This window comes from Ailuropoda melanoleuca, chromosome 8 (assembly GCF_002007445.2).
Source record: "Ailuropoda melanoleuca isolate Jingjing chromosome 8, ASM200744v2, whole genome shotgun sequence".
Taxonomy (NCBI): domain Eukaryota; kingdom Metazoa; phylum Chordata; class Mammalia; order Carnivora; family Ursidae; genus Ailuropoda; species Ailuropoda melanoleuca.
In genome coordinates this window covers 13,313,468-13,338,981 of record NC_048225.1, presented here as the reverse complement: position 1 = coordinate 13,338,981, position 25,514 = coordinate 13,313,468, and the positions used below count along the sequence as shown (strand labels likewise).

At 51.8% G+C, this 25,514-nt stretch overlaps 2 protein-coding genes and 1 long non-coding RNA gene across 5 annotated transcripts in view; 1 reads left to right on the top strand and 2 right to left on the bottom strand.

The window, feature by feature from the left end:
• The first annotated feature begins 148 nt into the window (after positions 1-148).
• Positions 149-20,189, top strand: BACE1 (beta-secretase 1). The gene is made up of 9 exons (XM_002919485.4): positions 149-865; positions 13,830-13,918; positions 15,369-15,585; positions 16,084-16,221; positions 17,123-17,257; positions 18,224-18,325; positions 18,675-18,824; positions 19,070-19,241; positions 19,909-20,189. The coding sequence occupies exons 1-9, from the start codon at positions 605-607 to the stop codon at positions 20,148-20,150; spliced, it is 1,506 nt and encodes a 501-aa protein (XP_002919531.1). The 5' UTR covers positions 149-604; the 3' UTR covers positions 20,151-20,189.
• On the bottom strand, positions 9,632-15,375 carry LOC117803316. Of its 2 annotated transcripts, XR_004627019.1 has the most exons (5): positions 14,866-15,375; positions 14,608-14,666; positions 13,656-13,751; positions 11,023-11,108; positions 9,632-10,924 (listed from the first exon to the last, which is right to left on the bottom strand). It is a non-coding gene; the product is annotated as an uncharacterized LOC117803316 (long non-coding RNA). The 2 variants fall into 2 exon arrangements; XR_004627018.1 differs by having other exon boundaries at positions 14,608-15,375.
• RNF214 (ring finger protein 214) overlaps positions 16,819-25,514 on the bottom strand; it is a 50,323-nt gene continuing 41,627 nt past the window's right edge. For both annotated transcript variants that reach the window (XM_002919500.4, XM_011225333.3), the window contains one exon: positions 16,819-24,649. In XM_002919500.4, coding sequence (XP_002919546.2) covers positions 24,584-24,649 — 66 coding nt within the window. In that variant the 3' untranslated portion in view covers positions 16,819-24,583. The remainder of the gene's footprint in view (positions 24,650-25,514) is intronic.

Below are 25,514 nucleotides of genomic sequence, written 5' to 3'. Positions count from 1 at the left end.
GGTGGACTCCGCTTCGGCAGAGGGCATCCCAGACCCCTCGCCAACCCCGGAAGCTGGGCTGCCGGCCATGGGAAGACTACACTTCCCAGCGATCCCAGGGAAGAGCGAAAACCCTTTGGCTTTGACAGCCGCCGCCACAAGTCTTTCCGCCTCCCCAGCCTGCCTGGGAGCTGGAAGCTGGATTACGGTGGCCTGACCAGCACACGCAGCTGCGGGCGCCCCGAGCCCCCGCGCCTTGCCCCGCCGCCCGGCCAGCCGGAGGACCGAGAAGCCCGCCGGCACCGACCTGCCATGCCCGCCCCTCCCAGCCGCCCGGGGGGCCCGAGCCGTCCCCTCCCAGACCTCTGCTGAGTCTGGGCGCCGCTGGCCAGATGTAGCCGGCTTCGGATCCGTCTCCTCCCCTCTCTCTCTCTCTGCGGATTTCTCCTGCCCGATCTCCACAGCCTGCACTGGGGGCCGGCGAGGGGCCTGCAGGCTCTGGAGCCCTGATGCCTCGCAGCTCACTGTCCTGAGCGGCCACCACCAGCACCCAGAGTTGAGGGCAGCAACAGGGCCAGACGTGGTCCCGGAGTGAGCCCCGAGGGCCCCAAAGGCCAGGCCCACCATGGCCCAGGCACTGCCCTGGCTCCTGCTGTGGATGAGCTTGGGGGTGCTGCCTGCCCACGGCACCCAGCCTGGCATCCGGCTGCCCCTGCGAAGCGGGCTGGGGGCGCCCCCCCTGGGGCTGCGCCTGCCCCGGGAGACTGTCGAGGAGCCGGAGGAGCCTGGCCGGAGGGGCAGCTTTGTGGAGATGGTGGACAACCTGAGGGGCAAGTCCGGTCAGGGCTACTACGTGGAGATGACCGTGGGCAGCCCCCCGCAGACGGTAAGGTCACCAGGCCAGCCCTGCCCTACTTCCTGCATGAGCAGAGGGGAGGGTGGGGTACAGCATGCTGGCCCCTGCTAAAATGGGCTGGATGGTGCCAGCAGGAGGGACCCTCTCCCACATGTTTCCTCTGGCATCCGATTGGTAGCAGTCAGCCCCAAAGTTCCCCTTTCCCACCTCCCTTCCCCTGACAGGCTTCCCTGCCTCCCTCATTGGACTGCCCTCCCCTCACCCCCAACCTCACACACTTCCCCCTCAGTGTGGGTTTGGGGTAAGAGAAACACTTCGGTGGGGGAGCCTGGCCTGGGGAAGGGTCCAAGCGATAGGGGCACTGTGAACAGGTGTCAGCCCTGCCCAGCCCGAGTCTCCCAGCCCTGGCACTCTGGGTCTTGGTCACCCAACCCTCTCCCCTCCTTTGGTGCTCCGGGAACCTGGGCTTCTGACCATCATTCCCAGCACCTTGAGGACCCAGGAATCCTGGCACGAATTGGAGCAGCCCCTTGCTCCCACTATCTGGGCTGGCACAGGGACAGCAAAGCGAGGTTTCCCAGCTCCTCCTGACCTCCCCTCGAGCCCAGAAGCCCTGGACAGACTCCTGCCTCCCCAGCCCCTCCCAACTCCTCCCCCTCCCCCTGTGCATTCTGCACTCCAGCCCCTCCCCCTCCCCGTGCCGGGGAGCACAGGCCAGAGGGGACTGAACTGAGCCTGAGGAAAGGACTAACCGCAGCCCGGGAGCCAGAGCCCCCTTCTAAGAATGCGACTCCTTCTACGAGCGAGTGAGCGCAGCCAGATAGGCACTGGGGGGAAGGGAGTGTGGCAGCGTGGAGAAAACCCCGCTAGCTCTCCCCATCCTTCAGGTCCTCCGCGGTACCTGCAAGGTACCCTCTGTGTCTGTGTGGGTGGGGTGCTGTGGCTGCCCACTGGGCACATCTGCCTCCTCTGTGGGTGGGCCTGGGCGCGGGTGGCGGGACGGTTCTGTATGTGCTGGTGTGTGTCACCTTGAATCTGAGCCTGCACATTGTGGGAGCCTCCCCCGTATCTGTGGGATCTGTGTCCGGGAGGCCTGTCCTTGGGAGGGTCCGTGAAGGTGGGAGTGTGTTTACATGTAAAGGGGGTGAGCCACACTGCTCTGAACTTCTCAGGCAGCTCTTACACTGGATCTGGGAGAAATATAAACCTCCATCCCCCAATTACCTGACAGAGCGAGTCTTCCTAGGTCCCCGCCACCCAGGCCTACCTCCCGCCTGCCAGCTGGGCCAAGGCTGTGGTCTCCCCTACTTACCCTTCTCTTTCCCATGTACCATAACTTCCCCAGCAAGTGTCAGATCCATGTGACGAAAGGCCCCTAGCCGCCGGAGCCAGCAGGAGGCTAGGTATGATCAGATAGCAGGGGTACCTGGGGACCCACAGCCTTGTCCATGTCTGCTACTGCTAAGCTGTGCAAGGACTTGCACCCTGGGGAATGGAGACAGGAAGGGGCTGTGGAGCCTCCAAACAGACCAGTAATTCCAGCTCCCCACCCCACAGCTTTTCCTTTTCTCAATTGTGTGGCCTGGGGCAAATTATGCAACGTCTCTGAGCCTCGTGCCTTGTCTCCAAAGTGGGTGAAATGAGATCTCCTTTGCAAGGTTCTTGTGAGGATTACTTGGGACTGTGTAGGGGAAATCACCTTGAACAATGCACTGGGACACACGGTTGACCTCTCGTACATATGAAGTCACTTTCTGCTAACTTCTCCAGCCATGTCTGCCTCTTCTGTGCTATGCAGTGAAGCCTAAAGGCTTGGATGCTCTGGGCCACCACGTTTCACACATGTAGAACTGGGGGGACAGGTACTGGACTTCGCTAGACCCCTGAGATCGTATGTACCTCCCCCGGCCCGGAAATTGGCAGAGAGTAATTGGCCCACAAATGTCAGTTCCTTCTCCTTCCTTCCTCGAAAGGGAAAGTGGGCCTGTAGTTCAACACTATAGGCTGTGGAACCTACTTCAAGGGAGCCCACAGTTAGAATGACTCTGGGTCACCCTTCAGCAGTGAACCCGAGCCAACGCCAACAATGTACTCTGTGGTGACTTTCATTCTCTCCCCAGCAGTCTCGAGAAGGAGGTCCTTTCTCCTTGCCTGGTGGGGCTGTTGTGAGCACCAGATGAGAACGGGGATAGCAGAGGGCTCTGAACAAGTAGGAGTGGAACTTGGGGAGCACGTTCTATGTGCCAGGTGATTAGGTGTGGGGTTTGAGAGCTGATCCACCAAGAGACAGGAGATATGTTTTCTGCCCACAAGGAGTGTAGAGCGTGAAAGGTAGGTGCCCACACAAGGTAATCCAGAGCAGCACCCAAAGGCAGGCCCCCAGACCATCGCCACCCTTGCCACCAGATCTATTACAAACATAACTTCTCTGGCCCCATCCCAGACCTACTGAGTTTGAATTTCAGGGGCCATGGCTCAAGTTTGAGAAACACTGATCTGCAGTCATACAAAGAGTGAGTGCTGTAGGTGTTCAGGAGGTAAAATCAGGGCAGGCCTCCCGGGGGAGGTGTGCTGTGAGCATGGTCTTGAAGGATGGCAAGGAGAGGGGAGGCTGTTCCCAGCGGGGCAATGGCACCTGTCTCACCAAACTGTCATTGCACTTACCTCGAATGTCCATTGCTTCCCTGCACTTAGCCTGGGTCCCTGGGACCAGAGGAAGCCACAACAAATGAGAGAATGAGTCATGTGTGTTTGTTCAGAAGACAGAGAGAAACCCAGTCCAGTTAATGCTACAGGTTTGGGTAAATAGGATAGAACCAAATTGCCAAAAGCCTTAGTTATGCACCTCTAAGGTTTGGACTTGGGTTGGCAGATATGGGGGAAGCTTGAATTTCTTTGTACCAGGGAATGACCTAGAGAAAGCAGTCTTTTAGGAAGAGACATCTGACTTTGAGGAAGAATGGGACTGAGAGTATAGGGACAGCAGGCTCTGTCCCAGCCGCTGTCACAGCAGTCCAGGTGTGAGGCACCACCACAAGGACAGCACGTGGCCGTGATGAAGACGGAAAGGGAAGGGAAGACCAGGATGCAGGAACGTCACAAGGCAGCCAGACACGGGACTTGGTGACACTGGTGTGAAGGGTGAGGAAGAAGGCATGAAATGATTTCCTGATGCTGATCTGGGCTGAACTGGAGGATAACAAGACCGTTTGAGGGACCAAGACAGCTGGCAGGAGGGGCTGGTGTGGCAGTAATGGTATACAAATATATACTTGTGTTTATGGTGGCAGTTCATGTAAAGTTTTCAAATATATTCTACATAATTTTCTTCTTGACAGTAATTCCTACAATATATACAAATGGTCTTATCCCTGTGACTTCTAGCAAAAGAAATGGGGAGTGAGAGTTTAAACAACTGGCCAGGAGACAGGCCCGTAAGCTGAGACCCTTTGTCATCTGGATCTTTCTACTCTGCCAGGCACCTGCCTGTGTGTCTTGGGGGAGAAGAGAGGGTTTATCATCAGCATTCCTTTTCGTTCTCCCATGACACCTGCTTATGTGTCCCTTTACTACACTTAAGTAGTATTACAGAACATATTATCACTGTTTTGTATTTGTTTCCCTCCCAGAACATCAAGCTCTTGAGGACAATGTCTTTTAAAAAGATTTTTTTTTTGCAGTGTCTTATTTCTCTTTAAAATCTATGATAGCGGCAGATTCAGAACGCGCACCTAAAAAATGTTGAGTGAGTAAATAAATAAAATGTAAGACATCTAAATAGAACTCTCGATGGGCAATTCTAAGTGCAGGACTGGAGCTCTTGGAGAAAGAAGCACTTTCTCCCTTTTCACTTAAATGAAAGGATACCATCTCATTATAATGGGATGAGCATCAGTCTCCAAACCCAGGATAAAAATGATTGTTAGGACTGAAATCTGGTGGTGGTAGTCAATGCAGTTTAGCAAATGCTTCTTGAGTGCCTACTGTGTGCAGAAGAGAAAATAATGCCATTACCCCAGCCCTTGGAGAGCTCACGATTTGGTGTGAGACCCAGACATATGAACAGCTAAATATCATACAAGACCTAAAGCATTTGGTATAAAGAGAAGCACAGTGAGTCTTAGAAGTGCAAAGAAAGAAGCAGTTACTACTGACAGGGTGTTAGGATAGGCTTGCTGGAAAAGGTAGCATTTGAGTATGGCCTAGAAAGATGAGAAAGCTTTGCTATTTGGAGAGTGGAGAAAGAAACGCTTCATGAAGAGAGGCATGCATGAGCTGGGCTGAGAAGCTGGGAGTTCTGGCAGGGATGCTGGGAGGCAGAGTAAAGAGGTTGGGTTGTATTCTGTAGGCAGCGAAAGGCCCTTTGAGTATACAAGAAGGGCAATGGTCTAGTGTCGTTCCGGTTCAGGGAAGACAACTATGGGGTGGAACATAGCTGGATCGTCTAGAGCCTGGGACTAGGATCTCAGTCAGGACACAAGGGCCTGAAAGATGCTGGTGGCAGTGAGGACAAAAAGGAGGGGAGGTCCTCAGAGATCCAGCCGTCACATGTCAGTTCAACCAGGCGTTCTCTGCTCCTGGGGAGGGAGAGGGAAGAGAAGAGGTTCCCCTCCTTGACCTCTCTGCTTTATCAGGAAACACAACAAAAGGAGCAAACTTTTAAAGAACAATCTGGGTCATCAAAATTCCATGCTTGTGATTCTGCTTTAATTACAAGGGATAAGTACTAGCATGTCCATTTGGGGAGTGAGGAAACTAAGGCTCAGAGAGACTAAGTGGTCTGCCCAAAGACACTCAGCTAAGGAAAACAGAGCCAGGGTTCAAATCCAGGTCTTTGGATTCCAAGTCCAAATACTAGGTTCTTTCCTGTGTTCTCCAGTCTGGGCCATGTTGGTTGCCTTTGAGATGCCAGTAGGCCATTCTTATTGATGGATCCAGCAACTAGCTGAGCACTGGGGATCTGGAAACCAGGAGAGAAGTTAGGACTGGACAGGTAGACTCCAGAGTCCCCTGCAATGAGGTGGTTTGGAAGCCAAGTCAGCAAATGGGCTTGTTCTTTAAGAGAATGGAGGGAAAGGGGGGAGGGAGGATGAATAGGGAAAGATTATTGAATGTAGACTGGGGCTCAAGGAAGCAAGAGAAAATGATCAGAGAGGTAGAAAACTGTGAGGGTTCAGGGTCTTGGAAACCAAGAGAGGCCAAGTGGTTTTCCACCCCCCTCTTCCTCGAATGGTTTTCAAACTGTGATTTGTGGGATTCTATAAAGGGACCTCAAGGATGAAGAAGGTTAGGAGGAAGGTAAGAGGCAAGACTTCGGACCTTTCACACCTCCCATCACCAAGCTTTCCCCCTTCTCCCTGCCTATAAGTCAGCTTTTATTTTTATACAGTGGAATTCCAGATCCTTCCTTCCTTCCTTCCTTCCTTCCTTCCTTCCTTCCTTCCTTTCTTTCCTTCCTTTCCTTCCTTCCTTCCTTCCTTCCTTCCTTCCTTCCTTCCTTCCTTCCTTCCTTCCTTCCTGTACTAAAAAGGTTGAAAACCATTGACCTCAAAGAGCCACCATCCAAATTAGACAAAGCAAGATTAGACAAGATCCCACTTCTAAGTTGCCCACCCAGTCCCTGAGACCACAACTCCCCGCAGGCTGCACAGACGGCTTTGCTGGGACCCTCACACTGTCATTTCACACACTTCTCCTCCTCTGCCTCCCCAAGTCAGGAGAGAGAGAGTTCAGCTGCTAGTGGGGGCTATGGGAAAGACTGGGACCTCCCACTAAGGTGGAAGGTCAGGAACCCTTCTTGGGTGTCTCCAATAAATATCTAAGCAGAAAAGTCTGGTTGACAATCCAGGAAGAGAAACATCTCTCAGGGAAGCTGCCATACCTGACCACTAAGTTCTCTTCTGGGAACATCTGTCTTGGGGGCCTGGGCAGTAGAGAGTTCTGGGCAGGAGCCAGACCCTTTCCCCGGTCCTCGGGCTGCCCCCAGCTGCCCCTGGCAGGGTGGGCCCCCAGGCCTGAGCCGCAATCACTGACACTCGCTCACCGCACGCTCAGGTGCTACAGCCGGCCGTTCCTGAGAGGACGGAGGTGCTCCCTCTGGGGGCAATGATGAATCAGTGGTCTCAGGCGCTGACTGGGGGAGTCAGGACTCCCCAGTCTTTTTTCCCCAAGACTCTGACAAAGCCACAGAGCAAACTGGCTGAGCTCCCTGCCTCCGCGGCCCCAGCCTGTCCCCTTTCAGCAGGTCTCCTGGACTGCTACCAACCTGTGGCTACTCTCTTCACTGCCCACTGTACCCCTCCGACCGTGTCCAGGTTGCACTGGCTTCTAGGGCTGGTAAACCCCACCAACTCTTTTCCAGTGCCTGTAGAGTTTTTGCCAAATAGCACAAGGCATGAGCGATGGCATCTCCCAATGGCTCATACAAGCCTGTACCAAGCATGACCCAGGTGCCCTGGAGGAGACTGGGCTTCTGCCAGAGATCAGATGTCTTTTCAGCTGAGGACAGACCAAGAGAAAATTAAAGCCACCGCAACCTGTGCACAGGACATGATTAGACGGTAGGAGGGACTTACTGTCTGCCAATGAAGAGCAGGTGGCTGATAGCTGCTGTGAGACCTCACAGACTGGGGGGTTTCCAGGGGCTTCTGTGGAGGCTGCAGGTGCCGCAGCGCTGCCTCGGGGACGGCACCGAGACCGAGGAAGTAAAACCTCTCTTTCTGAAACAACAGCTCTTGTTTTTTTCTCCTTAGTACACTGGGACCCTGAATAAGCGTGGAAAAGGGTTCTGATGCTTTAAAAAAAAAAAAAAGTTTGAAAAACTATCATCTTAGATCTGTTCTTTAAGAACAGACACAGACATTTTTTGACTGTTCACATCCATTATATCACTTGAATAGGAAGCCTTGATAAATATTAGTTGAGTTGGGTTTGATGCTGGGGGACAAGGAGCCTCCTGTCTAAAGGCACAAAGGTACATCAAATAAGGTTTGGAGTGACCCTGCCACCTTAGAATTCCTTAAAAAATATAAATAAATAAACAGCCCAAAGAAGGGTAATTGGCACCAGGGAGCTTGCTGGTTCCCAGGTATCATTTGTCAGCTTCAGCCTGGAGAGAGAAGTGGAAGGCAGAGGATACGTCTAGGGAAAGGGTTTCCAGTAGGTCAGCCGATTCGGTCAAGATGGAGGGAAACTGGACGGGACCCAGTCACTGGACTCCATTGGAGGCAGGAGCTATGTGCTCTGTTGGCCCTCAGCCACTCCCAGCTGCTGAAGTTAGGCTCCTCTTGTCCTTCCTTGCCCCCTTCTCTCAGCCTTGGGCAAGCTCAGGTCTGGGAATATTCACTTGGGAAAGCAGATGAAGCCAACTCCAGGCTCTGGGACCAAGGAAGTCCTGAAGTCAATACCATTGCTCTAAGAACCTGCGTGGATAAGCCAGTCAATGTCATGGGTATGGTGGGCAACAGTTATCATTGTCACCATACACCGTCCCAGACTAAACTACCCCTGCGAGGCCCCTGAGGCTGAGAATGAATAGTCACAGGGAACTGCAGGAAATGAGGCAACTGCTGTCAGGGCGGAAAAAAATCGTTGTGGAGCACCTGCTGAGGGCTAGGAACAAATGTGATAATAAGGGTACAAATGCGCTCCCTACCCTTGTGGAGCTCATAGGATGGGGGACAGACATCGCATAAATGATTAAAGGTTTGATGAGTGATATACAAAGAAACACAGGTGTTACTGAGGACCTGCAGGAGAAGGAGGCTTAGTTCGGCTGGGGGCATCAGGGCAAGACCTTAAGGAGAAAGGATCTTTACACTGTGACTTGAAAGATGACTAGAAGTTAGACAAAACAGAGAGAATATTCCAGGCATAGGAAACAGCATACGCAAAGGTGCAGAGCTGAGAGATTATCGTGACTTTGAGAAGCATGAGAAGCATGGTGAGGGAGGGGGGAAAGTGATGAGAAATGTTCATTTGAGTCGACCCGTGGTTGATGAGATGCCCCCAAGGACAAGGATTTCAGGGTTGAATTCAGATAGTGTATCTGGTATTTGATGCTGTGTAACAAACTACTCTGAAACTTGGGGACTGGAAACAAGAGCCATTTTTGGGTTTCAGGAGTGTGTGGGTTCATGTGGCTCTCCTCCAGGGCTTTTCTGGGCTCATTCATATGGCTACATTCAGCTGGTAGGTCAAAGGGGGGCCAGACAAAGCTGGGCCTGCTGGACCTCTTTCTCCATGAAGTCTTCCAGCCTCAAGGAGGCAAGACGAAGCTTTTCCACATACAGTCTCAGGGCAGCATTCCAAGAGGAATCACCAGTGCACAGGCCCTCCTCAAGCCTCTGCTTTCCTCCTTTGCTGATGTCCCATTGGCCAGAGCAGTCACATGACCGAGCCTAGCATCGACGTCAGAGGGGATCACACAAGGGCCTGGATACAGGGGTGTGTGATTCATTAGTGTAGCAATCTACCATATATTTCCTCTCCAAGTGAGAGACAGGAAGGTTAAGGACATGAAAGACCAGATGTGGGTTGGTCAGAACCAGTGGATTCCTGTCCAGCTGTGTGGATTATTGTGCAAGATGGGTCAGGTTGCCCACTCATTCCAGATGTCAGTTTCCTTCTCTGCAAAATGGAAGAAAGCCTTCTACATCTCAGCTTTGGGTAAAAGGCTTGCTAGACAAGAGTGTAAGAGCTCTCCCCGCATCAACTCAGAGGTCCACACAGACGGAAAGAGACTTCCTCTTTGATAGGAAGGATTAGAGTTAAAGCCCTCCCCCCCCCCACCCCGGGCCCTGGGATAGGCTAGCATGAAAGGTTGGGATCTTAGTAACTAGAGATCTCTCAGAGGTGATCTTTCAGAATCTCCCTAGGTTAACGGACAAATGACTCCTGAAGGCTCTTTTCATCCAGAATGATCTGAGCTATCCCTGTCTGCTAGGGAGAGCTGGGGCCAAGACATGTGAGATTTGGGGAACGAAGAGTTTACCCAGAACTCACTGGCTCCACACTGACCTCATCACCCAAGATCTGTTGCTGAAAACCATTCCTCCTCCAGGGAAGCCTGGCCTGCAGAGTGAAATGGGCAGGTGTACCTTTCCCTGTGGGGCTTGTTAGCACTTCCCAAGAAGCCACCTTCCCTCAGAAGCCCCCAGGGGCACATTTGTTTGTTAAGGGATTGGCTGTGACCTAGCCCTGACCCCAGGTTTTGATCTCCTGGGCCTCCAAATACAATAGCTTCAGAGACTCCTGAGTCAGCCTGGCCCCAAGGGCTGGAGAAGATGGTACCCAAATCAAACCACAGTCCTGGCGAAGGGAAGGCAGGTCTGAGCTACAGCCACACCTAAGCACAGCCACAGCTGGGGCACCACCCAGGGATTGCTCCTTCACCCAACAAACAGGGTTGAGTAGCTCTTTTCCCTTTTCTTTCCTTTAGCCATTAATTCGAGGAATACTTATTGCCAGGGACCGGGATACCCATTAGGGATACAATGGGGATTTTTACAAAATTAGATGCAAGGGAGGTGAGACTTCATGTGAAGCTACAGAGTGACACAGTCTATGGAAGCATTTTAATGAGACTGTGACCTGGTCTTTCCCCTCAGGAAGTAGTCTCTTGAGCTCGGACTGCAGGATGATGGGAGGTGAGTAGACAAACTTGTCGGCAGAGAGGAAGATGTCTGGGCAGAGCGAATGGCCTACGCAGCTGTCTTCGGCGGGGAGGACCATGGCTGGTCTGAGGACCTGTGAAGAGGCGGGTGTAGCCCGTGGGCAGGGGGCTGGGGCATAGAGGACAATCTAGGCTGGGACGTGCCAAGGCCGGTTGAGAAGCTATTGTGATATTCCAGAACGTGGCCCAGGGGTGGCAAGGGAGGTGGCCAGAGATGAGTACATTCAAGAGGCTTTTGAGAAGGTTAATTGGACAGGACTGGATGCATCGGGTAGAGATGTGAAGAAGAGGAAGGTGTTAGGATGTCCCCCTAGTTGCTGACTTACAGAACAGATGGACGGTGACGCCATCGACTGACACAGCGAACACTGGAAAAGGCAGATGGGCAGGACTGTGGAGGGTCAGCTTTGGACATCCTGAATATGAGGTTATCTTTGAGGAAGTCTGCTCCGTGCTTCTGGAGCTCCAAGGGAGAGAAAAGGGCTTAGGGCTAGGAGCTTAGGAGTGGTGATACCTGGAGCTGCAGCCGCAGGGGCGGTGGCTGAGGGAGAGCACAGCCTGTGAGGAAGAGGGCCAAAGCCCGTGCCTTGAGAAGGGAGCCTGCAAAGCAGACAGAGAAGATCTGGTCAGAGCCGTGGGAGGACACCCACAGGCCAGGGGGCAGACAAGAGGGTATCTAGGAGGGAGAAGTCCTCATAGGCAAATGAGGACTGATTTGAAAATGTCTTTTGTATTTGGTGACATGAAGTGTCTGGTAGCTGTAGTAAGGGCTGTTTTATAGTGGAGGGAGGGGCAGCGGAGAAATGGTTCTGGAATGGGTTGAGGAACGAGTGGGAGGTGAAGAAATGAAGACAGCTTGGCTGAGAACTTTGGTTGTGAAGGAGGGGAAGGGAGCTGGAGGTGGAGGTGAGATTAAGGAAGGTTTTTTTAATGGAGAGACTCGAGCATTTGTAAATGCCAATGGGAGGAACCCGGATAGGGGTGGAGGGGTGGAACGGTGGTGACTCTACCCAAGGGAAAGGGGGTCATTCCCAGGGTCGGGCACCCACCCGAGCAGGGGAGGGCAGCTGAGGGAAATATGGGCGGGCATGGCTGCGGGCAGGTTGCAGGCCCTGGCTGTGGGCATGAGGGAGGTCCCATCTGACAGCCTCTGTTCAGAGCAGCAAGAGGCCAGGTGTCCCTCACTAGGGAGGCTTGGCGGCTCGCAACCACCAACCCTCCCCTTCCAGGCTGCCCTTACCTGCCCCGTGTCATAAGGAGTGGTGACTCAGCCGCCTAAGGCCCCTGCCCTGTGACAGGCCTCCATGGGGAGCGGGAAGGGGAGAAAACCTCCCCAGGGCTGGACTAAGAAATGTTGGAAGGACAGGACCAGGAATCTCTTCTCCCCGAAGCTGGGAGCACTTTGCAAAGAGCAAACAGATAGTTTGGCCATTTGCTCAAGAGGGAATCCCAGCTGTTTGTTTTGGTTTCCCATTTTTTGTGGTGGGTGGAGAGGGGGTGGTGGGTAGACAGGGCCTGAACTCCCAGTGTCCAGGTGGGTGGGAGTCGCTCCGCTCTGGGCTTGACCTTCTTTGAGGTGGAAGGGGGAGGCCTTCCTCAGCTGAGGAAGCCTGGGCCTCCTGGCTTGGGAGGGAGCGGTTTGCAGGAGGGGAGAGCAACGGGGAGGCCTGAACCAGCTGGGCCTCAGAAAAAAAGCCCTGTGTCAGAGTAAAAGGTGGTCGTGTTTTCCTGGAGCCTGTCAGGCACATATTCCAGGGAGACCAGGCACAGCTCTGGGGACCCTCTTTCTTTGGGGTCCAGTGATAGCAGGGACCCGTGTAAGAATGAGGGCAGCCCTAGTGCTGGGAGCAGAGTCCTGGCAGGTGGGGGAGGAGGGTCCAGGGTAGCGGGGGTGGGGGGAGGGGGGGAGAAGCCTTTTTAATCATTAACCTGGTTGACTGAAATCTGAACTGCTGTGCCTCCAGCTCTATTGATTCGTAAAGCACAGCATCTGGAGCGGGTGGCTGCGCAGAGACCCTGGAGAGGGCCGGGGGGAGAGTGAGGGGAAGAAGGCCAGGAAGGGAAATGGGAACCAGGCCACGAGTGGGGGGGCTGGGAAGGAGGGCGGGGCAGTGTCAGAGGGCTGGGGCCATTGTGGAGAGGAGAGGACGCATCTTGGGGGACATGGGGAGGCTAGGAGGCCTAAGCAGGCATTGGGGGAGGTGCGGTCCACAGAGCCACAGGGACCACTGACAGCAGGAAGGAGCCGGAGGATCTGGCAGGGAGGAGGAAACTGAAGCCCAGAGAAGCACAGTGACTTGCCCAAGGTGACAAGGTCAGAGTCTGCACCAAAACTGAGGTCAGTTGACTTCACTGCACTGAGGAGAGAGGACACAGGAGTAAAAGGGCCCTGAGGTGAGAGGAGCCACTGAGCTGATGGGCATGAAAAGTCAGCAAGAGAGGGCTGAATTCTCAGGGTTCCGTGCTTCTGAGGACAGGGGCATTTCCTCTTTTTGCCTGCGAGGATACTACTAGCATTCAAAACATGGCTCTGGACTGAGGGAGGGATCAGGCCGTTGAAGGAGAAAGGAGGGTCAAGAAAGAAATGCTAGAAGGAGCTGCCCTGCAAGGAACACCGGGAAGACACCTGTCTGTATTCACTTAGCCAAAACCTAGGGCCCTGACAAGATGGGTTTTCACCGCGACAGCAGAGTGGGCTCCTGGCTCCCTACTAATTTCTGATAGTAGGATTCAGAGGCCTGGGTCACCTCTGAGACAGAAGGGGAGCCCTTCGTGGGGAGCCACATCCTGGCAGGCAGGGTCAGAAACATGTGGCACCAACATGCCGCCCTCGTCCCTGCAGCTTCCCTGGCCAGTGCCAACTCCTAGAATAGCATTTCCGAGCTGGACGGGGATGCGAGCCCAGCTGCCCACTGGGTGATAGGCTTCCTAGGAGGACCAGAGAAGGAGGGAAGATGCCAGCTCTGCAGACAGAATCGGACAGGTACCCGAAGTGACTGAGGGCAGTCTGATGGTAGAGAGAAAAGAGGAATGAAAACCACACACACGCAGAGATAACGTGGCTCTGACAACACAGAAAATGTGACGATTCCACAGCGAAGATAGGAGCAGACACAAGGCCATGCTGAGGATGTCAGGGGACACCACCTTCTGTCTGCGGTCACGGTGGTAGCCGGTGCCAGGCTGTCCCGCCCTTCAGCCTAGAAGCTTTACCTTGGACATTCCGAAGGGAGACTTTGTTGCCTGTGGTATGAAGGACATGAAGGTAGTGAGCCCAGAGCCTCGTGTGGATAACATCTCTCTCTCCCCTTTCTCTGACAGCTCAACATCCTGGTGGACACAGGCAGCAGTAACTTTGCAGTGGGGGCTGCCCCCCACCCTTTCCTGCATCGCTACTACCAGAGGCAGCTGTGAGTCCTGGGGAGAGCTAGAGAGAACCCTTCCCAAGGATCCAGGGCCCAGGAGGGTCAGGGGAGGGCTTCGGGGAGAAAGACTAGCTCCTCGGATCCTTTCCAAGAGAGAAGAGTGGAGAGGGGGGATTTGAGGAGGTCTACTATGGGAAAGGGTAGGTTGAGGGGCCAGCAGGAAGTTCTTCAGGACTGAGACAGGGCAGCTTCCCTGGGGAGGGAAAGAAGGAAGGAGAGGAGCCCCAAAGTTCCCAGAGCCATCTCTGGGTCTTCTTCTCTCTGCCTGAACTGGGAGGCCCCCCCGCCCCTCCCTACCCAGTGGCTGTCCGGTGTCGGGCAAGACCAGCGAAGTCTAGGCAGAGCAGCTAGCGTGACCACTCCCTGTGCCATGCTATCACCTAGGGGCTGCCCCTGGCGGCATTGCACAGTTCAAGGGAGTGGAGGAAGAGCCTTCCCTAAGCCCCACTGCCTGGACCAGTATCAGGGACTGACAGCTAAAATGTCTCCCTGCATCACCCAGAGTTCCAGCAGCCGGATTTAGCGAACTGGAGGAAGGGAGGGTTGAAGTGGGTTTTTAAGGTAAGAGGCAGGGAGGGATGATGTGGGAGCCTCCTTAGCATAAACACAAGAAGTGGCGAGAAGACATCTAATGTCTGAGGCGTCTGTGTGGAAATCTGTGAGGCGAGGCTTACATCCCATTCTCGGACTTCTAGGCAGATGCCGAAGCCACCTGCCGCATCTTCTGCCTTCCCTATCGGAAGAAAGCAGGCAGGGAGTGGGGCGTGGTGAGGACCCAGGAAAGGGATTCATTCCGGCTCCCCGTCCCAGTCCCATCACTGCCGCCCGCCCCCCAGCACACACACAGGGCCTAGGTCGTGGCGCAACGAGACGCGGGCGAAGGTGTCACGTGCTGATGTGCATGTTGCATACAAGTAGTGTGTAATACTTACCTGCTCTGCTGAGACATGAGCCACCGCTTTCTTTGGAAGTACTCGCTGTAGAGGGTCCACATTCACCTCGCCTGGCACTTTCTCTACCACTCAGACGGTACCACCGGGTCCCAAGGCAGCGACAGTCAAAGGCTCCTTTTCTCTGGGAGCCTGGTGGAGCCGGGGGGAGGAAGAGATGCCCGCTAGCTGTCCCTCGGCGGCAGCGGGCACAATACACAAAGCCTAGGCTTGTTCCCCGCAGGGCCTGAGCTTGAGACCTAGGGCTAGGAGCTGCGGAGACAGGAGAGTGAGCCCAACAACAGCTCCCCTCATCTGTTTGCAAGGTTACTGTACGTTCTGTTCTGGGTGATGGATTGGGGATGTTCTGCTGAGCAGCCTGAAAGCATCTTATCTTATGTGGGATGCCCCTGAGATAAGGTGAGGCCTTGGGAGTAGGTTAGATGCTGGGTCCTGATGCCAGCGTTGCGGTCACACCTCCACAGACCTCTGCCTCCTCTCCACAGGTCCAGCACATACCGGGACCTCCGGAAGGGCGTGTATGTGCCCTACACCCAGGGCAAGTGGGAGGGGGAGCTGGGCACCGACCTGGTGAGCATCCCCCACGGCCCCAACGTCACTGTGCGTGCCAACATCGCTGCCATCACTGAATCAGACAAGTTCTTCATCAATGGCTCCAACTGGGAGGGCATCCTGGGGCTGGCCTATGCTGAGATCGCCAGGGTGAGAGGAGCAAGACCGAGTCCCGGACACTGTGTCTGAACACCACAGACTGCATGTTACCGAGGGATGGGCTTGGAAAGAAGGGGAGCTAAGGGAGGGACACAGATCCACCTAAAGAATTAGTTAGCAGGGGGATAGGGTGCCAGTCTGAATCTCGTCCCTGCAGAAGGCAGGACTGTAGTGAGGGACTCTGTGACAGGTACAAGATTAGGCTCTGGTTTCTACTGACTCCCAAGATCTTAGGAATAAGGGAGCCCCCCCCGCCAAACCTGAAACAGGTTCAGTATATGGAGATCAAAGATTCTACAGATCTTTCCTGTTTGCACTGCCAGTGTCTCTTGCTAACCCTCTCTCTGCCAAATCTCAGTGCTTCAAGATAGTCTTTCCCAAGGAACGCCCCCCAAGTTTTGTTCTGCCTTCCAGTTTAGGCAGGAAGCTGGCCTCTTTCCATCAGGGCCCTCTGTGTGACGCTTCATGTCTTGTCTCTTTCTGCCACAGCCCGATGACTCCCTGGAGCCGTTCTTCGACTCGCTGGTAAAGCAGACCCACGTTCCCAACCTCTTCTCCCTGCAGCTCTGTGGCGCTGGCTTCCCCCTCAACCAGTCAGAAGTGCTGGCCTCAGTTGGAGGGAGCATGGTGAGTAGGTCCTAGGATAGGGGAGGTCCTAGCACTGGGCAGAGGGATAGGTACCACCTGCCTCTCCTCCCTCTAAGGCTGCAGCACCGTCTTGGGGTCCACTGCTTAGAATCAAGAAAAAACTCTTTAAACTCCCCACCTCCACTTTTCCTTTTCCATCCTTTTCTTCTTTGCATTATTCCAGAAAGGATTCCAGGTACCTATGGTAAACTTGGAAAGGATGAGATGATTAGGGAACTTCAAAGGAAATGTAAATAACACCTCTCAGGGCACCTGGGTGGCTCAGTCAGTTAGGCTCAGGTCATGATCCGAGTCCTGGGATCGAGCCTCTACACTGGGCTCCCTGCTCATCTGGGAGTCTGCTTCTCTCTCTCCCTCTGCCTGCCACTCCCCACTCGTGCTCTCGCTCTCTCTCTAATAAATAAATAAAATCTTAAAAAAAAAAAAAGACGTCTCAAATTAAGATGATTCAGTCTGATGAGCAGAAGGCAGCAATGTAAGGAGTTTAAAAGTCTATTTATTAATTAACTAGGATAATTGGTGAATGATTCTCCATCTCCAACACGCAGAGAAAATAAAACTTGTAATAGAAGCAAATAATCATTCATTTAACATTTATTGTGCCAGTTTAGGTTTAAATAACTTCATATTGAGGGCTGCGAGACTTGGAAACAAATAATTTAAAATCCTGTAAAATCTTCCCCTGATAAATTCTTAACACATTTAAGAAACTACAAATCACTTTGGGACAGGATTTAATTAGAAGCAGGAAGATGAGAAAGGTGGCCTGTGAAGGGCCTTGCCGCCCCCCCCCGAAATCTCTGATCCCATTGCTTGCTCTCTGGGTGACTTGCTGTCCCTCTGTGCTGGGACACGGGTACCTGCCTCCCTTTGTCCCTAGATCATCGGGGGTATCGACCACTCACTGTACACCGGCAGCCTCTGGTACACACCCATCCGGCGGGAGTGGTACTACGAGGTCATCATTGTGCGGGTGGAGATCAACGGGCAGGACCTGAAAATGGACTGCAAGGAGGTAACACCACCAAGGGGGACCAGGAAGAGGGAAGGGGGAGGCAACATAGCATGAGGTCAGACCCTGAGTAATGAGGTTGGGAGGACAAGGCAGAAGGGCAGGACCTGCAGAAAGGGTTGGGGGCTGAGCCCAGAACAATGAGGAACTTAACAGTAACACAGAAGGACCTGAAGTTGGGGGCTAGGGACTGGAAGGGCACTTGCACGGGGACCTTGTGGCTTATGGCCTGGTAAGGAAAAAAAGCATGTCTGGACTCCAATCACCACCTTGCTGGGTGGCCTTGGGCAAGTCACGTGCGAGGCAGTGTGGTATGATGTAGCCGAAGGGTCCCGCTTTGGAGCTGCAAAGACCTGGGTTTCTAGCTCTGCCATTTACTAGCTTTGTGCCCTCAGACAAGTTACTAGGTTGTGTTTCAGTTTCCTCATCTGCAAAACAGAGGGAAAAACAGCTTTTCCAGAGACTGGTGAAGACAGAGAAAATAAATAGTTTCCCCCAGCGCCTGGCACACAGCAACCCAATGAATGGCAGCTCAACCATTTGGGTCTTCTTTACCTAGATTCTTAATGTATGTTAAATGAGAATAGATAGAAAAGTACTATGAAAAGTTAAAAGCACTATACAAGGTATTTTTATTTTCAAGATTTGGAGAATGTCTGCCCAACCCAAGATACTAAGAGTTAACATTTACTGAATGCTCCCTATGAGCCGGGCACCATTCTAAGCACTTCACATGTATTAATTTCATCCTTATAATAACTCTTTGAGGTAGGTGCTATTATTATCCTCATTTTAAAGATGAGGAAACTGAGGCACAGAGGCTGAACAACTTGCCCAAGGGTATACTCCTAAGAGAAGCGCCAAGCCAGGATGGCACCCCAAGCAGTCAGATCCACCCTTCCGATTCCGGCCAGAGCCTGGCATCAAAAAATGCTTTTGACTCTTCTAACCCTCCCTTCTCCATCCTAGTACAACTACGACAAGAGCATCGTGGACAGTGGCACCACCAACCTTCGTTTGCCCAAGAAAGTGTTCGAAGCTGCCGTCAAATCCATCAAGGCAGCCTCCTCGGTCAGTGGGACTCAGGGCAGGGGCACAAGAGATGATACAGTGTCAGACAAAGTCCGTGAAGGTCACAGCCCTCAAGAGCCAAGCTGTCTACCCTTAGATCCTTCTGCTTAAATGTCTTCAGAGAGAGTCTTTTTCATGGGCCTCGGTTTGCTCATCACACAGGCCCCCTGGTGCAGAGTTTTGGCCTCACCCTCCAGCTCTCTTCCCTGAATTCTTGGGTTTCAGTGTGCCTTCCCCCCAGTTTGGATATTCCACAGAAAAGCAAAAAGAGGGCCCAGTGTTATTTGAAAGCGGGAGAAGCGAGATGGTGGAAGAGGCGGCTTCCTCACTGTTACCCTTTCTTGGCCAGACGGAGAAGTTCCCGGATGGGTTCTGGCTGGGGGAGCAGCTGGTGTGCTGGCAGGCAGGCACCACCCCTTGGAACATTTTCCCGGTCATCTCCCTCTACCTAATGGGCGAGGTCACCAATCAGTCCTTCCGCATCACCATCCTTCCACAGGTATGTCCCCAGCTGGAGTCGGTGGGGTCCCAGGAAGAGGGCACGGTTCACACGGGGGGACAGGGAGCAGGCATGGCTTCCCAGAACTTGGAAGACAAGACAGAGCAGTGTCCCGGGGCACAAAGCAAGCCCGCAGAGCTCAGGGATGGCAGAGGGAAAAGCAGCCCCAGGGCACAGATATCTAGAAGGGGGGGAGAAATGGAGGGAGGCGAACATCCTCTCCCTCTCTGACTGCTTGTCCTTAGCAATACCTGCGGCCAGTGGAAGATGTGGCCACGTCCCAAGACGACTGCTACAAGTTCGCCATTTCACAGTCCTCCACGGGCACTGTGATGGGAGCTGTGATCATGGAAGGCTTCTACGTTGTCTTTGATCGAGCCCGAAAACGAATTGGCTTTGCTGTCAGTGCTTGTCATGGTAAGAGAGTCAGGGAGGAGGGTGTGGGCTCCGTCTGTCCGTGTTCTCACTGTCCAGAAGTTAGGATACCTGGGCCCCTGTCAGTCTGGGAGGTAGTCATAGTTGCCTCGAGGTGAAGTCACCACACTGTAAAAGCTAGTGTCCGGGTGCCTGCTTTGTCCATGTTGCCCGGCGTGGTGAGGACTGCACGGGTTGTAACCTCTGCCGTAGACCCAGAGAAGCAAGAGCTGCTTCGGCCCCTACGGAAGCTCTAGATCCCCGGGCAGCAGGCTGAGCCTGCAGTGACCCTGTGGGCTGCTACGTGATGGGGTTGAGTGCTCCTTCAGAACGGTGGCGGGGTCTTGCAAGCAGTATCAACGGAAACTGGTGAGTGCACTAGGAATACATGGGGTGTCTTTTTTGTCAACTCAGAAAACTGGTCTTTAGGTATCATTCCTACCACATGGTTATACAAGAAAGGGTGGTTGCTCCCAGTGACCTGGGAGGAGAGACGTGCTTCTACCTAGCAAGGCTTTTCTGGCCTGCTCCTTAATATCTCCAAGGAAGGAGATGCTTAGAGCCTCCTCGCGGGCTAATTTCAAGGCCTACCAGGAAGTTCTTTTTGTTGTATGACCCAAACTGCTGTATGGCGATGAGAGCTGCCCATTCGCGTTTGCCCTTTCCTCAGTGCACGATGAGTTCAGGACGGCAGCAGTGGAAGGCCCGTTTATCACCCCGGACATGGAAGACTGTGGCTACAACATCCCACAGACAGACGAGTCGACCCTCATGACCATAGCCTACGTCATGGCGGCCATCTGCGCCCTCTTCATGCTGCCGCTCTGCCTCATGGTGTGCCAGTGGCGCTGCCTCCGCTGCCTGCGCCATCAACATGATGACTTTGCTGATGACATCTCCCTGCTGAAGTGAGGTGGCCCAGGGGCAGGAGACAGAGATTCCCCTGGACCACATCTGGTGGTTCACTTTGGTCACAAGTAGGAGACACTGATGGCACCGGTGGCCAGAGCACCTCAAGACCCTCACCTGCCCACCAAAGGCCTCTGCCTTGACAAAAAAGAAGGAAAAGCAGGCAAGGTGGGTTACAGGAATGGCACCTGTAGGAAACAGGAGGGGGAAGAAAGAAGCACTCTGGTGGCGGGAGTATTCTTGGTCACCTCAAGCCTGAGTTGGGAAATTCTGCTGCTTGACACTTCAGCCTTGAACCTTTGCCCCCCATCCCTTTGGATTCTCCAACCCAAAGTAGTCTTCTTTTCTTAGTTCCAGAAGTAGTGCCATCACAGCCAAGTCACCCCAGTGTGCGTCTCTCTGCAGTACCCTGGCAGAGAAAGGGCCAATGTCGTTTCCCTGCTGGCCGAAGTCAGTAGGAACGGATGCACAGTTTGCTATTTGCTTTAGTGATAGGGACTGTATAAACAAGCCTAACATTGGTACAAAGATTGCCTCTTGAATTAAACAAAAAATAATGAGATTGAGTATTTGTACAGATGGCGGCGGTTGGAAGAGGAGAGGAGAGGGAGCGCCAAGACAGGGAACAGCTGGGATCAGAGCTAGAGAAGGCAGAACCACGACCACTCGCCAGTCCCAGTTTCAGACTGCATCTCCAAGATAGAAGCCCATCTTGTAAGATGGGTGTTGCTGCCCAATGTTTTCTTTTCTGTGGTTGTGGCCTGACCAAAAGTGAGTTGGGAAGAAGGGCTAACCTAGCCAAAAAGCTCTTTTTAACTTTCTTAAATGAAAAGTGTCCACTAAGAAGTTCCATCTAACAAATGAATTTCTACCTTAATGATTCCACTTGTCTCTACCTGAACCCTTTACTCCACACACGATAGGTAACACTGACACTTCCCACCCCCTCCCCCCAGCCCCAGGTGCCCTATGAGAAAACAACTGGAACACAGCAAATATTGCAGGGCCAGGCTCTGTCTTCCTGCTTACATGTTCACTCCCTCCCCCAAATCCCTATTCCTCTGGAGCTCTGCAGCTGAGGTGCTAGGAGGGATAGACAGGAGACCTCTCTTACGTAACCCTTGAAAGCAGAATCCTCAAGATTCACTCAACAGGTATACGGTTGGTGCCCTGCTGCCTCTGCCTGGATTTCTTCCTGTTCAGCTGTAAGTAGTAGTAAGATCTCCACTCAATACAGAGCAGTTTCATCGCCGTCTCACCCTCTCTGATGTCCCCTCCATTAACTTGGCGAAGGCACCCCAGAGTGGCACTAGTATTATACCCAGTGTCAGAAACGCAGGGCTTTCTGGCTCTAGCATCGTTGCCTTCGGTAACAAGGCTGCTGGAGAAAGGCTGGCAGCCTCAGGGCTTCCGTACTTCCTTCACCACCAGAGCCCCTCAGGGCAGGCCATCCTTCTCCCCTATCCTACTCTCTACTCCCCACTCCAAATAGTACTTGGGTACCCAGGCTGGTTCTTGGGCTAGGTAGTGGGGACCAAGTTCATTTCTTCCCTGTCAGTTCTAACAGAGTCAACTCTGATAACAGTGTTAGTGGAAGACGTGATTCTCCCAGTATATCTGCCGGGTCCTATCGCTAGCTTGTCAACACACTGCTTCCAGTGACTCGGACCTGCCGAGTGTGAAATTACCTGATGAGGGAAAGGGAAATACAAGGAGGGCCTCTGGAGATCCTGGCCTCAGCCAGCTGCCCACAAGCCATAAACCAATAAAACAAGAATACTGAATCACAGTTCTTTATCTGGGTTCTCTTCATTCCCCTTGCATTTGGTGCTGCTTTGGCCGACTGGGAACACCTCCTTCTAACCACAAAGACTGTCAGGAAGACTGGAGACTGTCCGTTTCCAGCTCAGAACTTACTGTGTAAATAAACTTCCAGAATTGCTACCATGTAATGAAAACACCACATTCTGCTTTATAATTTCTATCCATGTTGGGGAAAACTGGCTTTTTCCCAGCTCTTTCCAGGGCATAAAACTCAACCCCTTCATTACTAAGTCCCACTGTCCTATTTTTTTTAAACTTGTACTTATTTTTCTTTTTACAGTTACTTCCTTTCTACCCTGAAACTATTAACTCTACATGTAAAAAAAAAAAATCTTGACAACAGCTTCTTGCTTGTAAAAATATGTATTATATATCTCTATTTTTAGAGTCAACTCCTGAAAAGCGACTGTCCCATCTCTACTCACTGCATTAGAGGCCTTTCTTGCCAGTCTGCATGGCTTCTACCCCTGTAGGCCTGGAGACAGAGGGAAAAGGGAGAACAAGGGCGGCCAAAACTTAAGTGTTGCTTTCTGACTGATCCCGAACAAGACAGAGAAAAGAGCAACAGTGAGGCCCCAACTCCCACACACAGCTCCCCTAAACACCTGTCCTGCCATAGTTGGCTTTCAAGGGGCTTTTACTAGGAAGATGTTAAGCCCCCCTCCCACTTCTTTCTTCTCTCTATACTTCTTGGGCTTCGAAGATTTGTGAAAAAGACAACATCCTTTATATCCATTCCTAACTTCTAGATTTTTAGGGAATACTGAAAAATATTGCTGGTGGCCTAAAGGCTACTGCAAAGTTGATGAGAGAGAAAATCTTTTGATTACAAGAGGTAAAAATGAATTCCCCCATATGAAAAGAACAAAGGAACTGGTCTTCCATTTTGCCACATTTCCATTCATGATAGCTACCGAACTGGAGACATTAATATTTCATTAACCAAAGAAAGTGGGTCACCTGACCTCTACAGATGGGAGAACTCAGGTCTTTTCAATCACCCTACAAAATGCCAAGGAGGTCCTGGGAAGTCTAGCTCCTGAAAATGACGCTAGTCAACAAGCCTGAGCAAGTAAGGCAAGAGAACGGAAGGACTACGTCTCTGAGAGGAAAGGATGAAGGACAAAGAAGGAAAAGATCAAAAACAGAGAGCAGAGAATGTCATTGGATCTGAAAGGGAAAGTCTTTGCTACCCTGATAGTACTCCTAGTGCCAGGAAGCATTTCCAGGTCCCAGAATGGAAAAAATTCAGCTGTTGGTAATATAACAATGTCCTCCCCCTGGAACTAATTTTTTTTTTTTTTATTAACAGTTTTTCCTTGTTCAATTCCAAAAGAGAAGGAACTGAAGCCATTTCCTGTAGGAGTACAGATAAAAGGATAGGAAAAGATTCAAAGCTCTCATAGCTTCACAGCTTTCACGGGTATAACCCTAAACACCAGCAGTGCTCAGTAAGCAGAGATGGGAAAGGGGTCGCGTTCTAGAGAGCTATCTATAGAACAAATAACTTCTAAACTTGAAATCCAAGCCCCCTTCATATCAATTTGGCCTCCATTTTTCCCAGGACAGGAAACCTGTCCCCCATAATTTTCTTGCTTCAAAAATTAAAATCCGGCATCCCAAGATCATTCTGCAAATAATTTTGCACAGACATCTCCTCACCCCAGTGCCTGCCTGGAGCTCACCCAAGGTCACCAAACAACTTGGTTGTGAACCAACTGCCTTAACCTTCAGTGGGAAGGGGGACTAGCGGACCAGGAGACCACAAGTGAAGGGGAAGAGGTGAGGCCTTCACAAGTCTGGTCTGTCAGAGCTCAATCGGAAGCCAAGTCAGTGGCAGCAAGGAACGGCTTGGCCCAGGAAAGATCTGTGGGCTCTAAAGAGAGGACCATCCAGGAAGTCAGATGGACAGAAGTTTTCGGGGGGCATGGGGGAAATGGGACCCAGTTATGTTGTTATTCTTGGACTGTGAATTTTGCTGATGTAAAACAGAATCTTCTGTAAATCTAATGTCTATGTGCAAATAATGAGCGTTAATACAGTAAAATATTCAATGAAAATTCAAACTAGTGGGGTTACATTTTTTTTCCTCTATCAGTCTCGTTTTATCCATTTGGAGTCGAGTGGCTAGAACAACACTGAGGCTTCCGTAGGCTTTCGGTAAGCAAGGCATCTGGCTGGACAGCGGGTGAGCACCAGGGTTCAAATCTGCATACATGAGCCTTAAGAAAATGAGCTAGAGGCTGAGCCAAATCAAAGCAGGATGGCCTTAGAGCAACAGCAGCTTCCTAGATGGTTTTTATATTGTACTTGAAAACAGCCCTAGGCAAGTAAATATCATAATTTCAAGGGCAAACTAAACATCATCTTACCTACAATCTGCATCCCCCAATGGAATTGCAAGGTGAGGGGGAGAGACCATTTCTGCATAATATACATACTTTCATTTACGAACATTTGGATACAGACTTTCTATACACACATTACCTATATAATAAAAATGTACATGGCATGAGTATAGGTCACTGTATAAATATAGAGTTTTAGAAATCTTGAACCCGCGCTTCCTGTTCACATCAGTTTCTCCTCTTCTTCCTCCCCAGTCAGATCCGTCATTTAAGAGTTGGACAAAAGGGACAAGTGTCATTTGTGTTGGTCTGGGCCCAGAATTTGATACACTGGAAAGGAAGAAAGACATATCTCAGGTTTATCTGGAAAGATGGAGGGAAGGAGGGGAGAGCGTGCCACTGAGGTTCACTAGGTCTGAGGAACGCATACTAAGTCAGAAGGCCTCTTCCCACGGGGACCAGATGGGCTATTTCATTGGCTCTTACCCCCAAAAGAATCTTCCGAGCAGGGGAACCTGTTCTTTTCACAGGGAGCATTAACAGTCAGCTAAGAATGGTGTAAAGCTGCTTTGTGTTGGATACGTGGGGTGGCCTTCCCCTTCTCATGATCCCTTTAGGCTGAGATGCCCTCCCATCTCAAAATACCCACCACCCTCAAATCTTATTCAGGATTTTGCCTTACTAAGAATTTAGAAATAAATTCAGTTTCTACCTCTTGGAAAATGAAAATGAACAAAACAAAATAGTAAAGAAGGAATCATCCCTGCTTCTGAGAGACTTAACTCTGCCTGGTAACATAATCCAAGATAGGAATAACCTGTCAGTTTGTGAAGATAATCCCTAACGGGCAGACCTCCAAGGTATTCTGTTAATGGATTTATTAATCTCATATTCAGGTTCCCTATTCCGTTCTTCTTGTCTAAGCAAAGTGTCCTGACAATGCTATATTTGAAACAAGGGTCAGATACATATGTCTTATTGTCAGTGTTCCAAGAAAGTGACTTAAGGTGCTCTAGGATGCACTGCTTACCCAATCCCCTAAAGAGAACAGGGTAAAAGGAAGCTGGGACATCCTAGCTGCCAGCATGCTGAATTCTGCTGATTGTTTAAGCCACAACTTACTGAAAACCTCATGTTGAGATATTAATGACGAGCATCAACACAGCAACACGTTTGAGAAAAACTCGGAGAAGAA